Here is a 16,113-nt window from a genome sequence, read left to right on the forward strand (position 1 = left end):
TGAACAGACTGCTGGACTTGATGGGCCTTGGTCTGATCCAGCAGGGCCTTTCTGATGTTCTTATGACAGTCTACCATAATTTAAATTTTCTAAATATTTATATTGTTTTCTGTTAACTCAGGGTCCCCAACTTGGTGCCTGTGGAAGCCATGGCACCCGCCAAAAGTTTGTAGAAAGTGGGTAGGGCCATGTGGGACTTTTGCCCAGCAGAGGTTCTGATTGGACACTGGAGATTTGATTGGCTGTGCAGATTTTTTTTTTAAGTGGCTTTGGCAGCAGCTGCCATCGCAGCACAATATTTTATACACATTTTAAAACGTGTAACGTTCTGTTAAACAGAGCCTCTGTCCGAAATGTTGAAAAGTTACTGTTAGAGCTATGCATCACCTCACTCCCTAACATTTTGTGCTTGGATCTGCCTCCTGTGGCAGTCATTTTATAGTTGCGCTCATCACCTTGTGTCAGAGTTCCTAAGGTGCCCAACGGCTCAAAAGGTTTGGGGACCCCGTGTTAATCTAACACAAGTAAAAGGTTAAGAAGAAGGTGAAGAGTTGGTTTTTTTCCTCTCTACCGCTTAAGGAAGCTTACAGTCACCTTCCCTTCCCCTCCCCAAAACAGACACCCTGTGAGGTAGGTGGGGCTGAGAGAGCTCTAAGAGAGCTGTGACTAGCCCAAGGTCACCCAGCAGGCTTCATGTGGAGGAGTAGGGAAACCAATCCAGTTCTCCAGATTAGAGTCCGCTGCTCATGTGGAGGACTGGGGAATCGAACCTGGTGCTCCAGATTAGAGTCTGCCGCTCATGTAGAAGAATGGGGAATTGATGTTCTCCAGATTAGAGTCTGCCGCTCTTAACCACTACACCACACTGGCTCTTAAATGAGACCTCAAGACAAAAATAACCAGATAGACTGGGACTATGCTTTAAAAATATGTCAAACCCATAATAACAAGAGCGGTTTACTTATACCAGTCTTGACATTTTGCATTAACTCGTATTTTTTGTACTTAACGCTTATTTGTTCAACTATTTCCCCCCCCAGAATGCCCAAGCCAGCTACGATTTCAGCAGCAACGACCCCTATCCATACCCCCGCTATACCGATGACTGGTTTAACAGGTAATGAGCACATCCAATTACTTTGGTTATCAGGAACAAGCTTCCTTGGGAGGTGGGAAGCTCTCCTTCCCTGGAGGTTTTTAAGAAGAGGTTAGATGGCCATCTGTCAGCAATGCTGATTCTGTGACCTTAGACAGATCATGAGAGGGAGGGCATCTTGGCCATCTTCTGGTCACTAGGTGTGGGGGGGGGAGGTAGTTGTGAATTTCCTGCACTGTGCAGGGGGTTAGACTTGATGACTCTGGTGGTCCCTTCCAAGTCAATGATTCTATGATTCTCTAACTTAAAATGCTTTTCTGGTTGCGTCGGTGACCACTTCAACATGGCGCAAGTCTCGCAATGCAGTCCTGTGCAGACTTACTCCAGTCGAAGGCCACTGATTTCCACAGGCATCGATGGGGGGAAGGTTGCAGAGGCCTGCTCGGATAATTGAGTGAATGAGCAGATGCCACAACTCCCTTTGTTCCATGCTGATCAGGGCATGTGTGCTGTGGGCAACCCACCCAAATGACTATTACACAAAGGTCATTTATGCATGGGAGTTTTACCTGAGTTTTGTTGCTCGCCGGACCCACACTTTCTTGTTAGGAATCTATTCACCAGCAGTCTCCAAGCTCAAATCAAGTCCCCGCCCCATGAAATGCAGCTTTGTAATTGGCTTATTTTGTAGAGCTTACTGTGAAATAAATTTTCCCCCAAAACCCAACTGCTGCATAAAAAAGCATTTTAAGAACAAAAAATTTAGCAATCTGAAAGGGGGGGTGAGAAATCCAAGCCTCGGTTTTGGAGTGGACATGTTCATGGAGGAGAGGGCTATCCATGGCTACTAGTAAAAATGGATACTAGTCATGATTAGGGTTACCAGATCCCTCTTCACCACCGATGGGAGATTTTTGGGGCGGAGCCTGAGGAGGGCAGGGTTTGGGGAGGGGAGGGACTTCAATGCCATAGAGTCCAATTGCCAACGCTGCCATTTTTTCCTGGTGAACTGAATAGCAGGAGATCTCCAGCTAGTACCTGGAAGTTGGCAACCCTAGTCATGATGCATACCTGTTCTCTTCAGTATCAGAGAAGCATGCCTATTGAGTTAGGTGCTGTGAAACACAGGCAGGATAATTCTGCTGCAGTCATCTTGTTTGTGGGCTTCCTGGAGGCACCTGGTTGGCCACTGTGCAAACAGACTGCTAGACTTGTTGGGCCTTGGTCTGATCCAGCAGGGCCTTTCTTATGTTCTTATGATGGGATAGGGCTGCCAGATCCAGGTCGAGAAATTCCTGGAAATTTGGGCGTGGATGTCCTGAATGCCAACCAACCTGAGGACCAGAAGTGGGTTGAGTAGTCAGATAGCAGTCCGAGGGTCAATGCTGGGGTGTTTTAGGTCTGGGTCCGAAGTGTTGGTATCAAAAGTGAATTCCAAATGCCAAGTCACAATCCATTCCAAGGTCAAGGCTACGAGCATCTCAGGAATGATCAGAGGACCAAGAAAACACATGGTAGTAGTAACGAGTTGTTTCCACGTCAGCAAGCGCCTGCTTAAATAAGCCTAAAAGGAACCAGCTGTTGCTGTTTCTTCTGACTCAGCACTCACTACTAGAGGAAGCTCAGTGTTCTCATCGCTATTAGCCGGCAGTGCTCTTCCTAGTGCTTGTAACCTAGCACTCTTTCTGTGCTCGAGTAGGAATTTTCTACACCTTCAGCGCCACTGCTCCAGTGGCTGTGGAGGGCTGCTTTTAGACACAGATGAGTCCCCTGCCCTGGGTGGTGGTAGGCACAAGGGACATCTATCTGTCTGTGCCAGCTCAGTTTGTTGCTGTTCCTCTCTTTGTCTGCTTGCTACTTCAAGGCCTTCTTCGTCAGAGGAAGCAGGGACAGGATGCCACAGAGTCCACCCTCCAAAGCTGCCATTTTATCCGGGGGAGTTGAAATCTGTAGTCTGGAGATCAGTTGAAATTCCAGGAGAACTCCAGGACCCAGTTAGAGGTTGACAACCCTAGGTGGTAGGAATAGCCAGAGCCCTTCCTTTGGCTTTCTTTTACCAATTGGTATTTGTTGGTTGTCTGGAGCCTTTCTTTAGTTAAGAAAGAAAGAAAGAAAGAAAGAAAGAAAGAAAGAAAGAAAGAAAGAAAGAAAGAAAGAAAGAAAGAAAGAAAGAAAGAAAGAAAGAAAGAAAGAAAGAAAGAAAGAAAGAAAGAGAGTTGGTTGTTATATGCCGACTTTCTCTACCATTTAAGGAAGAATCACATCTGCTTACAGTTGCCTTCCCTTCCCCTCTCCACAACAGACACCCCGTTAGGTAGGTGGGACTGAAAGAGCTGTGACTAGCCCAAGGTCACCCAGCTGGCTTCATGCGTAGGACTGGGGAAACCAATCCAGATCACCAGGTTAGAGTCTGTCACTCATGTGGAGGACTGGAGAATCAAACCTGGTTTTCCAGATCAGAGTCCACTGCTCCAAACCACCTCTGTTAACCACTACACCACACTGGCTCTCAATAACTCAACGGTTTGCTTCCAGAGGATAACCTTGATGGTTTCCTATATAACGGTACACATCAATCAGGTCACAAAAGCCTCCTGGACAGGGATATGATTGAAAAAGGGTGGGTTTTTTGCCGCCGTTTCCCTGCTACTCACCCCAAGAACACCAAGATCCCTATTTAAAGGGTAGATGGACGGATTTTGTTCTAAGGTTTTATGCTTGTAAGCACCGTTTTGTGCCTCCTTCCCGGCATTTGCCATTGAGGATGATCGAAGAGCCGGAGGGTTCTCATTTGCAGTCCTGCCACTTCCGCCTAGTGCAGAATATCACAGGCTCTCTACGGAGAAAACCTGACATTTAACTAATGTGCGGCAATTAATTTGCAAGGAACAAAAGGAGGGGCTGGGAAAGTTCTGGACTTCAAAGATTCCTCATTCCTCTGCCTTTTCCACCCCCCTTCTCGAAGGGAGGCCCTTGAAAAATAAATTTATATTTCATAACTATTGATAGCTTGTGTCCTTTCTGTTTCCCTTCAGAACATTTATGCGGATATTATACCCCCACTGTTCTGCCCAGTGGACCCAAAAGCAGCACCATTTTAGAAAAAGTTTGTTTTTTTGGAAAAATAATAATAATGAAGAGATACCAAAAAAATAACAAGAATAGACAAAAATATAGATAACACTGAGATTGTTACTACACATAAAATTGATCTGACATGCTTAGGCAACCTCAGTCATTGATAGACCTAAGTTACAGCCTTAAAAAATATTTCACTGCAGGGCAAGAACATAAGAAATCAGTATATTAAATATATCAACCATTGTATTTCTACTGTTACTTCGGCATTTGAATCTTTTCATCTAATTATACTGTTAATTTCTAGATAGTCTATATCCAAAATACAATAATACAAATGTTCTGTTAGTTTGTATCTATGATGTGATTCTAAGCTGCCTCTTATTTGTAACGTCTTGTTCGTGATGTCTAGCAGTTGACAAAATTGTTCTTCTCTGTTTTCTCCTCTCCACAGCAATCCTGTGAGGTAGGTTAGGCTGAGAGGGGGATGACTGGCCCAAAGTTTCCCAGTGAGCCGCCATGGCAGAGTGGGGGATTTGAACCTGGAATTTTCTAACAGTTCGAGCGGTTCCTCAGTGGAAAAGGCTTCCTCGGGAGGTCAGGAGCTCTCCTTCCCTGAAGGTTTTTAAGCAGAGGCTAGGTGGCCATCTGTCAGCAATGCTGATTCTATGACCTTGTGCAGTTCATGAGAGGGAGGGCATTTTCTGGGCATCTTCTGGGCATGGAGTAGGGGTCGCTGGGGGTGTGTGGGGGAGGTAGTTGTGAATTCCCTGCATTGTGCAGGGGGTTGGACTAGATGACCCCGGTGACCCCTTCCAACTCTATCATTCTATGATTCTAGTCACATCTCTCTTAGAGCTCTCTCAGCCTCACCTATCTCACAAGGTGTTTGTTGTGGGGAGAGGAAGGGAAGCAGATTATAAGCCGGTTTGATTCTCCTTCTTAAAAAGGTAGAGAAAACAGGCACGGAAAAACCAACTCTTCTTCTTCTCTGCACTGCTATGTCACTTCTGGGGGAAACCCAGAAGTGACGTTGGGTAGCTCTAGGAATTGCCTGAAACTATGGTAAAACCATCGAATTTCCGTTGATTCCTAGAGCAATTCGATGTCACCCTGAAAGTGAGGTAGTGGTGAAGAGGACATTGCACCCTCCAATCTCCCTACCCACCATCCTCCTACCAGTTAGAATAATAGAATCATAGAGTTGTAAGGGACCACCAGGGTCATCTAGTCCAACCCCCTGCACAATGCCGGAAATTCCAAACTACCTCCCCCACCACACACCCAGTGACCCTTACTCCATGCCTAGAAGATGGCCAAGATGCCCTCCCTCTCATCATCTGCCTAAGGTCACAGAACCAGCATTGCTGACAGATGGCCATCTAACTTCTTCTTAAAAGCCTCCAGGGAAGGAGAGCTTACCACCTCCCAAGGAAGCCTGTTCCACTGAGGAACCACTCTAACTCTCAGAAAATTCCTCCTAATGTCTAGATGGAAACTCTTTTGATTTAATTTCAACCCGTTGGTTCTGGTCCGACCTTCTGGGGCAACAGAAAACATTACCTAGCAGTGGCAACCCTAGCTGCATGTTCTTTTCTTGAAGTATACGGCAGCTCACACGGGGCTCCTAACTGTCTTCTCACAAGACTCTAATAAGGTTTGTGCCCATTAAGTTGCAGCAGCACTAGAAAATTGGTGTCCCCAGCCCATTTGCTTTGTCCAGATTTAGCGGACAGGAGGCTGACATTTCCAAATGCCTGATGCCGGCCAGCCGGAGACGGCCTTGTTCGGTTGCTCTTAGCATTGTTGAAACCTCTCGGCAAGACCGGGCAGCCGCTGGATGCGAAGCGTTGCCATGCAGAAGGAACAGTGTTCTAAGCCTCTGCAAGCGTCTGCTCCTGCTGTATTCACATCGAAAAATGCCTTTGTGATTTCTACGTACAATATCTTCCCCTCGGAGAGGGGGGCCGACCGACAGAGACGTCAGCCACCTCCCAGCCCTAAGAACTGGTTTAAGGCGCTATGTAATACCATAACCTGCCTACGCCTTCCCTGCAGCCCCCGGGTACCAGATAGCAAATGCCTAGCAACCCGGTAGCACAGCTCCTTTAATAGCGATATCAACTGAAACCGTGGTTGCCGAAAGAAATGTATCTTGCAAACTAAAAATTGTACTCGCCCCGTGAGCCTTTACAAGAAAGGATATTGGACTCTGGGAAATGTTTGTTGCCTCTCGTAGGAAGGAGATATTTTCTCGCAACAAAGTTGTATTTATGAATGCAGATGGGTATAAACTGGCCGAAACCGAATGCCCAGTCCCTTTGTATTTTGTGCCTCCATCAAATCTCTTCAAATGTTTCAATCTTTTTTTGGGGGGGGGGGGGTAAGGTTAAAGAAGAACATAATTTAACAGAAAGTAAAGCAAGCAGACAGATGCAAAAAATATCCTTTGAATATCTTGTGAGAATAACACCAGTTTGAATAACTTTTAGGGTTAAATGCTTAGGGCTGTTTAGCTTGGAAAGAAGGTGGTTCAATGGAGATATGATAGAGGTCTATTAAATTATGCATGGTATGGAGAGCGTGGACAGGGAGAAGCTTTTCTCCCTCTCTCATAATACTAGAATGTGGGGTCATCCGCTGAAGCTGGAAGGCGAGAGATTCAAAACAGAGAAAAGGAAGTATTTCTACACACAACACATAGATAAACTGTGGAACTCCCGGCCCCAGGATGTGGTGATGGCTGCCAACTTGGAAGGCTTCAAGAGGGGAGTGGACATGTTCACGCAGGAGAGGGCTATCCATGGCTACTAGTCAAAATGGATACTAGTCATGATGCATGATACTATTGTCTCCAGGTTCAGAGGAGCATGCTGAATATATTAGATGCTGTGAAACACAGGCAGGATAATAGTGCAGCAGTCCCCTTGTTTGTGGGCTTCCTAGAGGCACCTGGTTGGCCCCTGTGTGAACAGACTGCTGGACTCGATGGGCCTTGGTTTGATCTAGCAGGGCCTTTCTTATGTTCTTATGATCTTAAAGACAGATGTCATGGGGTGGATATTACCTCTATCCTACCACGTCATCCAGGAAAATTTGAAGCCTCTCCCCAGCCTAAGTTGACTTTTTCCACCTTAAGTGACTCTTCCATTGGAGGAAACTCCTTAGGCTGGAAGAAGGGTCCTTGGTGGATGGGTGGATACACCCAAATATTTATTTATGGGTGAACTGGGTTGGTTTCCCCACTCCTACACATGAAGCCAGCTGGCTGACCTTGGGGCTAGTCACAGCTCTCTCTCAGCCCCACCTACCTCACAGGGTGTCTGTTGTGGGGAGGGGAAGGGAAGGTGATTGTAAGCAGGTTTGATTCTTTCTTAAGTGGTAGAGAAAGTCGGCATATAAAAACCAACTCTTCATCATCATCATCATCATCATGACATCTAATCAGCCTTGTAAAGGCTTAGAGGGTTCTTGGAATATTGATTTTCACGTGAATTTTGAGATGGGATCCTTGTCTTTTCTCTGCAGCCATGGGACCCGGTGCGCTGGAGAAGTCTCCGCTGCAGCTGACAACAACATCTGTGGAGTCGGAGTGGCATATAATTCAAAGGTGGCAGGTAAGGGTAAACCAGGGGATAAATATCTAGGATGGTCTCTCAGAGGCAGAACTGCTACAAACGGTGGTGGAAAAGTGCCATCAAGCCACCAACATAAGGTGACCCCATAGGGTTTTCAAGGCAAGAGATGTTCAAAGGTCGTTTCCTATTGCCTGCCTCTGTGGAGCAGCCCTGGACTTCCTTGGTGGTCTCCCATCCAAGTACTAACTAGGGCCGACCCTGCTTAGCTTCCGAGATCTGATGAAATCAGGCTAGCCTGGGCCATCCAGGTCATAGCAGAGGTGGTTTTCCATTGCCTGCCTCTGCGTAGCAACCCTGGACTTCCTTGGTGGTCTCCCATCCAAGTATTAACCAGGGCCGACCCTGCTTGGCTTCTGAGATCTGACAAGAAGGGGTTAGCCTAGGTCAGGTCACTGTTACATATAGGTTGCCTTCTTTTCTTCTCTCCCAATTCCTTATTGTTTTGCACAGTCTTAACTGTTAATCCATGGCTGCCCACCAAGTACACAGCTGTAGGACTGAACAGCCCCTACAAGCCACAAGGGGTGGGGGAAGGACATATAAAAGCACCCCACCTGTGTATGTGTGTGTATGTATGTGTGTGTGTGTGTGTGTGTGTATTTATGATACATGCATTGGATATATGGGTCCCAGCATACCTTGTGCCTGAAGGTCATCTTCCAACTCCTTCATGCTCGGTTTGATTCCCATTTGCTGCAAGTCATTTTTGAAAGGCCTGGGATAAGAAGAATAAAAGAACTCTCCTCAGTTAGCTGTAAAAAAAAAAGCCTATTACAAGTGAGGAAATAACGCTGCCTAAAATACAGATTGCCATCCTGTATGTCTAGGGTTGCCAGCTGTGGCTTAGGGAGGGGCTGTGGCTCAGTGGTAAAGCATCTTCTTGGCATGCAAAAGGTCCCAGGTTCAATCCCTGGCATCTCCAGTTAAAGGGACCAGGCAGGTAGGTGATGTGAAAGACCTCAGCCTGAGACCCTGGAGAGCAGCTGCTGGTCTGAGCAGACAATGCTGACTTTGATGGACCCTCCCTCTGATTCAGTAGAAGGCAGCTTCATAAAGTATGTTTATTGGGGGTGGGGGCAGTGGAAGAATTGTTGTATGGTCCTGTTTGTTAACTAAACTTATGTTTTGTTGTAGAAAACACAGAGTTTGATTTTATAGGTTTTCTTACTTAGAACCCCCTTCAGACATCTTGAGAGCCGGTGAGGGATAGTGGATTAGAGGGTTACACTGGGACCCAAAACACCCAGGGTTCAAATCCCCATGCTGTCATGGAAACGCTTTCTTGGGCCTGACCAACCTCGCAAGGTTGTTGTTGTGAGGATAAAGTCGAGGAAGGGGAAATGATGTGATAAACCGATTTGGATGCTCACGAGAGAGAAAAGCAGGATGTAGATAAAAAGTATCTCCCTCTATGTCAATTCATTCCACAGGTATCCGAATGCTGGACCAGCCATTTATGACTGACATCATTGAAGCTTCTTCGATCAGTCACATGCCCCAAGTGATAGATATTTACAGCGCCAGCTGGGGCCCGACCGATAATGGTAAGACCGTGGATGGACCAAGAGAACTCACCTTACAAGCCATGGCAGATGGGGTCAATAAGGTATTGGTCCTCTTTTCACATTCTTCTGTGATTTTATTGGGATGGTTGGCCTGTTGTGGACGATATTTTGCATCTTATTGGCCAGCAAGTTGCCTGTAAAATATGGTGCCGGTGAAAAGTGCTGTCAAGTCACAGATGACTTATGGTGACCCTGTACGGTTTTCAAGGTGAGAGATGTTCAGAGGTGGTGTCCTTTGCCTGCCTCTGCGTAGTGACCCTGGACTTCCTTAGTAGTCTCCCATCCAAGTACTAATAAGGGCCAACCCTGCTTAGCTTCCAAGATCAGATGAGATCGGGCTAGTCTGAGCTATCCAGGTCAGGTGAGCTGAGGTGGTTTGCCATTGTCTCCCTCTGTGTAGTGACCCTGGACTTCCTTGGTGGTCTCCTATCCAAATACTAACCAGGGCTGACCCTGCTTATCATCCAAGACCTGACGAGATCGGGCTAGCCTGGGCCATGTAGGTTGGGGCAGAAATGTTCAGAGCTGTTTTGCCATGCCTGCCTCTGCGTAGCGACCCTGGACTTCCTTGGTGGTCTCCCATCCAATTACTGACTGTGGCCAACCCTGCTTAGCTTCCAAGCTTTGCCGAGATCAGACTAGGCCTGGGCTATTGGGGGAATGAGCATAGAAGTAGAAATAACACTACCATGAGTATAAAGGTAGAAATGACACTACCATGATTCTATGGCCAGATCTAAGACAACATGGGACCCTTTACGATTGTTCTGTTCCCATATGCAATAAGACAGATAGCAATCAAAGACCTGGGGGAGGGAGAGTGCTATTCTCAGCGCCATTAGATACTTTCTAATTTGTAACGAACGTCTGCAATTCTACGGCATTTTTTGGTTTTGTTTTTTTAAAAATAATTTTCTTTGCCCTAATAAAACAGAGTATCTTTGTAACAGCGCTGGAAACGAAACTAAACGTTGCACAGTTTAAGATCTGCTACCAAGGGAATCTCTCTCTCTCTCTCTGCAGAATGATCTGAACATTTCTTATCATAAACTCTAATGAACGTGTTAGTTTTCACAGCGTGGCCATTGAACACATTCTTTTAATCAACTCAGAAATTGGGGTCGCGAAGGCTTTCTTGCAATTAGTGATTGCGCATAATTTTGCCCCTGCCAATAAGTCTGATGTTAATGCTAGAGGTTTTTTTTCACAGATAGGTTTTCTAAACGACAGTCAAGAGTTTTAATTAACTTGCTATCCTACCTCACTATACTATAGGGTTTTGGAGTGGAGGGATTATTCTGATGTTAATGCAGTGTAAGGGATGTATATAGCTGGGTGGATCCAACCTAGGGTTGCCAATTCCAGGTTGGGAAATTCCTGGAGGAGGAACCTAGTGAGGGCAGTATAAAGCCATAGAGTCCACCCTCCAAAGCAGCAATTTTCTCTAGGGGAGCTGGTCTCTGTAGTATAGGGATCAGTTGTAATTCTGGGAGATCTCCAGACCCCACCTGAAGGATAGCAGTCCTAAGTAGAGGTTGACAACTGTAATCCAAGCTTCCCGAAAAAAGAGCCAGTGTGGTATAATGATTAATAGCGGTGGACTCTAATCTGGAGAACCAGGTTTGATTCCCCACTTTTCCACATGAGCGGCGGACTCTAATCTGGAGAACCGGGTTTGATTCCCCACTCCTCCTTATGAGTGGCGGACTCTAATCTGGAGAACTGGGTTTGATTTCTCACTCCTCCTTATGAGTGGTGGACTCTAATCTGGAGAACAGGGTCTGATTCCCCACTCCTACACATGAGCGGCGGACTCTAATCTGAACAACCAGGTTCGATTCCCCACTCCTACACATGAAGCCTGCTGGGTGACCTTGGGCTCGTCACAGTTGTCTCCGAACTCTCTCAGCCCCACCTACCTCACACGCTGTCTGTTGGGGGGAGAAGAAGGGAAGACAATTGTAAGCTGGGTTGAGTCTCTTTAATAGGTAAAAAAAATCGGATATAAAAACCAACCTTCTTCCTCCTCCTCCAGCCTCAGGAGTCTTCCTGCAATTTAAGTGGCTGTCTCCTTAGGCTGGGGGAAGGCTTCAAACTTTGCACAGTAGAATGGTAGAGCAGATGTATGATTCATTGCACCGTACAGGATTTGTCTCCCCTTTTCTTTCATGCCTTGCAAATTTGGTGAGCTGGATATTTTGCCCCTCTCTGAAGCAAGAGATACCACTTGTTTTCTAAATGAATTTCGATAAGAGGTTAATGGGGGAGACAAAAGTGATCAGACTGCCGTTTACTTTCAAATTGACTTTTTCTGCCTTGACAATAGCCTCTGTCAGTTTTATTACCTGCCTGCAAATTATGCCTGCCCATCTGTTACTCGCAAAATGGTAAAAAATAGAGCCACGTACGGAATTTATTCCGCTGTTGAAAATCTGCATATTTGCATTTGCCATTATGCAAAGGGACATGTGCTCCTTGTGTATCCAATTTCTTCCACACAGATCGGCTTCAGATATTTCCCCAGAGAACATCTCCTGTGAGTGATTTTTCTAATTTACTATGAGAGCTGATTGAAGAGCTTAAACCGGCTGCAGTTACTCTTTAAAAAATCCTACTTGCGCACCAAATCCCCAACTTGAAACAGTTTAAAGATGAGTTTGGGGTAGGGTTGCCAACCTCCAGGTCCTAGCTGGAGATCTCTTTCTATTACAACTGATGTCCAGCCGATAGAGATCAGTTCCCCTGGAGAAAATGGCCACTTTGGCAATTGGACTCTATGGCATTGAAGCCCCTCTCCTCCCCAAACCCCACCCTTCTCAGGCTCCGCCCCAAAACCTCCCACTGGTTGCAAAAAGGGCCCTTAACCACTACACCATGCTGGCTCTCACATGAAACTATGTGCCTCAGCCAGGTTTCTGCTCTGACAAACTGCAGACCTTTAAAACCAACCTCTCAATAAACCCAAGGAGCCCCGTGGCGCAGAGCGGTAAGCTGCAGTATTGCAGTCCAAGCTCTGTTCATGACCTGAGTTCGATCCCGACGGAAGTTGGTTTCAGGTAGCCGGCTCAAGGTGGACTCAGCCTTCCATCCTTCCGGGGTCGGTAAAATGAGAACCCAGCTTGCTGGGGTTAAAGGGGAGATGACTGGGGAAGACACTGACAAACCACCCCGTAAACATAGTCTGCCTAGAAAACGTCGGGATGTGACATCACCCCATGGGTCAGGAATGACCTGGTGCCTGCACAGGGGACCTTTACTTTTTTTTAAAATAAACCCAACTTCCTGAGAATTTGCACACAACTCATTCATCTCCAGGTTCTTCTCGCTCCTGCCTCAGCCAGGTTTCTCCTCTGAAAAACTGCAGACCTTTAAAACTAACCTATAAATAAACCCACCTTCCTTGTCATTTGCACACAACTCCTGCCTCAGTCATCACCAGGTTCTTCTCGCTCAGTCATCTCCAGGGTCTCACCTCATGGCAGCAAACCCAGAGCCTCTACCCTTGCTATCCTAAGAACATCTTGTCACTGAGGGGACGCTTTAAGGTTCAAAACAGACCTGGTCCCCGGAAACCAGAACAGGCTGCGTGGGTTGGCAGAAAAAGCCGGCCACAAATGACACATCTGATGAAGAGCCTCGCCAAATTACAACTCATGCAATCTCTTGGTTCGTCTACGCGTACCTGAAAAAGGGCCTGCGTTTCACAAAGGCAGCAACCAAAGCTGTATGATTATTTTTCCCCTGTTTTCTTTCCCCCCTCCGTTTCGTTCTATTTTTTGCCTTCAGATTATGCAGAGAAGCATCTGGGGGTGGGGGGGGGAAGCTCTCCTTTATTTGGAAAGCCCTCTGCGGCGGCTGCCAAACCCCGCTAATGAGCACCCCCTGCTAGGATGTTCCAGTTCAAGGCTCCAGCGGTATTGAGCTCGCTGGAAAGGAAAATAGTATAGAAAGCATGACCTTCAAAATGTTCCCTTGCGTCGCAACAGCGCCGTTTCGTTCCCATGACTGCGAGGCCTTTTAAAGATTAGTATAAAGGGAATCCATTGCTATCCCAAAGTTCTTGCAGCCCGATTCTGACCAAGTATCTTTCCGAATGACGCCCTACTTCAATCTCTGGGACTTGTTTCCAGTTAAGGATGCATAAAATTTCAGCCTGGTGAAGGTTCATTTAATTCCGTGGACGCTGCACACTGTACATGTCCTCTGCAGACAGCTTCATGTTATTCAAAAGTCATCGTGGTGTAGTGGTTAAGAGCAGTGGTTTGGAGCACTGGACTCTGATCTGGAGAACTAGGTTGGTTTCCCCACTCCTACACACGAAGCCAGCTGGGTGACCTTGGGCTAATCACAGCTCTCTCAGCCCCACCTACCTCCCAGGGTGTCTGTTGTGGGGAGGGGAAGGGAAGGTGATTGTAAGCCGGTTTGATTCTTCCTTAAGTGGTAGAGAAAGTCGGCATATAAAAAACAACTCTTCTTCTTCTAATACAGGTACGCACAAAAAAAAGTTCTTCTTGGATTCCATTTTTTGTCATGTAAAAATGATTTGGCTTCTTTAATATTGGAATTAAAGGAGGAGGAGGAGGAGGAGAAGGAGTTGGTTTTTATATGCCGACTTTCTTTACCACTTAAGGAAGAATCAAACTGGCTTACAATCACCTTCCCTGCCCCTCCCTACAACAGACACCCTGGGAGGTAGGTGGGGCTGAGAGAGCTCCAAGAGAGCTGTGACTAGTCCAAAGTCACCCTTGGGAGATATAATAAAGTCCCTTTTGCAGAAAGGGTATGTCCTTGTGGGGAGGGTAAAATTGAAACAGTCTCCCACGTTTTAATCAACTGTCCCCTGCATGCTAGAGGTCATTTTCAATTAATAGACCCAATCTTTGCGGACAAAGAATGGCTACCTGTAAGCATTAAGGCCTCCATCCTTATGAACACGCAGGATCCACTAATAATTGATGTTGTGGCATGATTTTTACTGAGGGCAATTAAAGTGCGCGAAAGCTTGTGCAACTCATGAGGTAATTTTAGGGCTGTGAAATGAGTAACTTCTAATGTATCTAAACCTGTTTTAGTGTCAATTTTATGGAGATGATTTCAAATTGTTTTTATCATGTTTATATAGATGTTGTATAACTAATGCCAATAAAGGCTTCGTATTCTGAAACCAACCCAGTAAACCAGATTAGCCTCTGCTGCTCAAGTAGAGGAGTGGGGAATCAAACCCAGTTCTCCAGATTATAGTCTTCTGCAGACAACTTGATGCTGTTCAAAAGTGAGTAATACAGTTACGAACAACAACAAAAATCATCTTGGATGAACTTGTCGTGCAAAAAAAAAATGGTTTGGCTTCTTTAATATTGGAATCATAGCAAGTTGTATTAGGAAATTACTCTGATAGTGAAGGTTCACCAGATTAGAGTCCATCACTCACGTGGAGGAGTGGGGATGGGGAATCAAACCCCGTTCTCCAGACTAGAATCCGCCACTCTTAGCCTCTACACCATGCTGGCTATCACACACTGAGGTGAGTAGTGTGCATGGTTAGATCTCCTTAGGTAAGAGAAGAAAGAGATGCCATGATGCCTCTGAGTACCAGTTCTTGGGTATCGTTGGTGGCAGTAATCAATAGTGGAATGTTGTTGCCATCATCCGCTGCTTGTGGTGGCCTTCCTCGAGCATCTGTTTCACTGCCGTTAGAAAGATGATGCTGGACTTGATGGTTGTCTCACGAATATTGCCAGTGTACTTGGCCTAAGAAAGTTAGGGGCAGAGGGATGAACCTCATGCCTAGGTGAGAAATCTCATAAACATCTGAAGCTGCCTTATACTGACTCAGACCCATGGTCCATCAAAGTCAGTAGTGGCTGTGGCTCAGTGGTAGAGCCTCTGCTTGGCATGCAGAAGGTCCCAGGTTCAATCCCCGGCATCTCCAGTTAAAGGGACAAAGCAAGGAGGTGATGTGAAGGACCCCTGCCTGAGACCCTGGAGAGTGGCTGCCGGTCTGAGTAGACGACACTGACTTTGATGGACCAAGGGTCTGATTCAGTATAAGGCAGCTTCATGTGTTCATGAGCTCAGTTGTAATAGAGGGAGATCTCCAGACACCACCTGGAGGTTGGCAACCCTAGTGGGAGTTCACCCTTACTTGGACAGCGGTGGGTCAGGAGATGGACTGATGGTTCTTCTTATTTCTTCTATTAGGTCTTCATTGAAGTCTGTATTGAGAGGGTAGGTTTTTGCCTTGCAAACACTCACAGCTGTCAGTGTGGGGGAGATATGGGGGAAACAAAACAACCAAGTGAGTTGGTATTGGGCCCCAAAGGGAGAGCAGGTCTTTTACGAAGATAGGGTTACCAGCTCTGGGTTGGGAATTACCAAGATATTTTGGGGGCGGAGCCTGAGGAGGGCAGGGTTTGGGGAGGGACTTCAATGCAATACAGTCCAATGGCCAAAGCGGCCATTTTCTCCAGGGGAACTGATTTCTATCACCTGGAGATCAGTTGTAATAGCAGGAGATCTCCAGCTGCCACCTGGGGGTTGGCAACCCTAAAGGAAGACTGCATGAAAGCTTCACGGGGTCTTGAGAACGACTCTGTTATTCTTAGACGAATGCAACATCTTTGTCTAATAATGAACAGTATGTCAAATATAAGACTAGCACTCTTTGTGAGGAACCTATGATGGAGCTATGGTTGCCAGCTCTGGACTGGGAATTACCTGGAGATTTTGGGGGCGG

General features: G+C 46.4%; 1 protein-coding gene across 1 annotated transcript in view; it reads left to right on the forward strand.

The window, feature by feature from the left end:
* The window catches only part of PCSK2 (proprotein convertase subtilisin/kexin type 2), a 122,788-nt gene that overhangs the window by 89,871 nt on the left and 16,804 nt on the right, over positions 1 to 16,113 (forward strand). The window contains exons 6-8 of the mRNA XM_056856799.1: positions 1,041 to 1,117; positions 7,703 to 7,791; positions 9,243 to 9,418. Coding sequence (XP_056712777.1) covers positions 1,041 to 1,117; positions 7,703 to 7,791; positions 9,243 to 9,418 — 342 coding nt within the window. The remainder of the gene's footprint in view (positions 1 to 1,040; positions 1,118 to 7,702; positions 7,792 to 9,242; positions 9,419 to 16,113) is intronic.

The sequence above is a fragment of the Euleptes europaea genome, chromosome 10, assembly GCF_029931775.1.
Source record: "Euleptes europaea isolate rEulEur1 chromosome 10, rEulEur1.hap1, whole genome shotgun sequence".
Lineage (NCBI taxonomy): Eukaryota > Metazoa > Chordata > Lepidosauria > Squamata > Sphaerodactylidae > Euleptes > Euleptes europaea.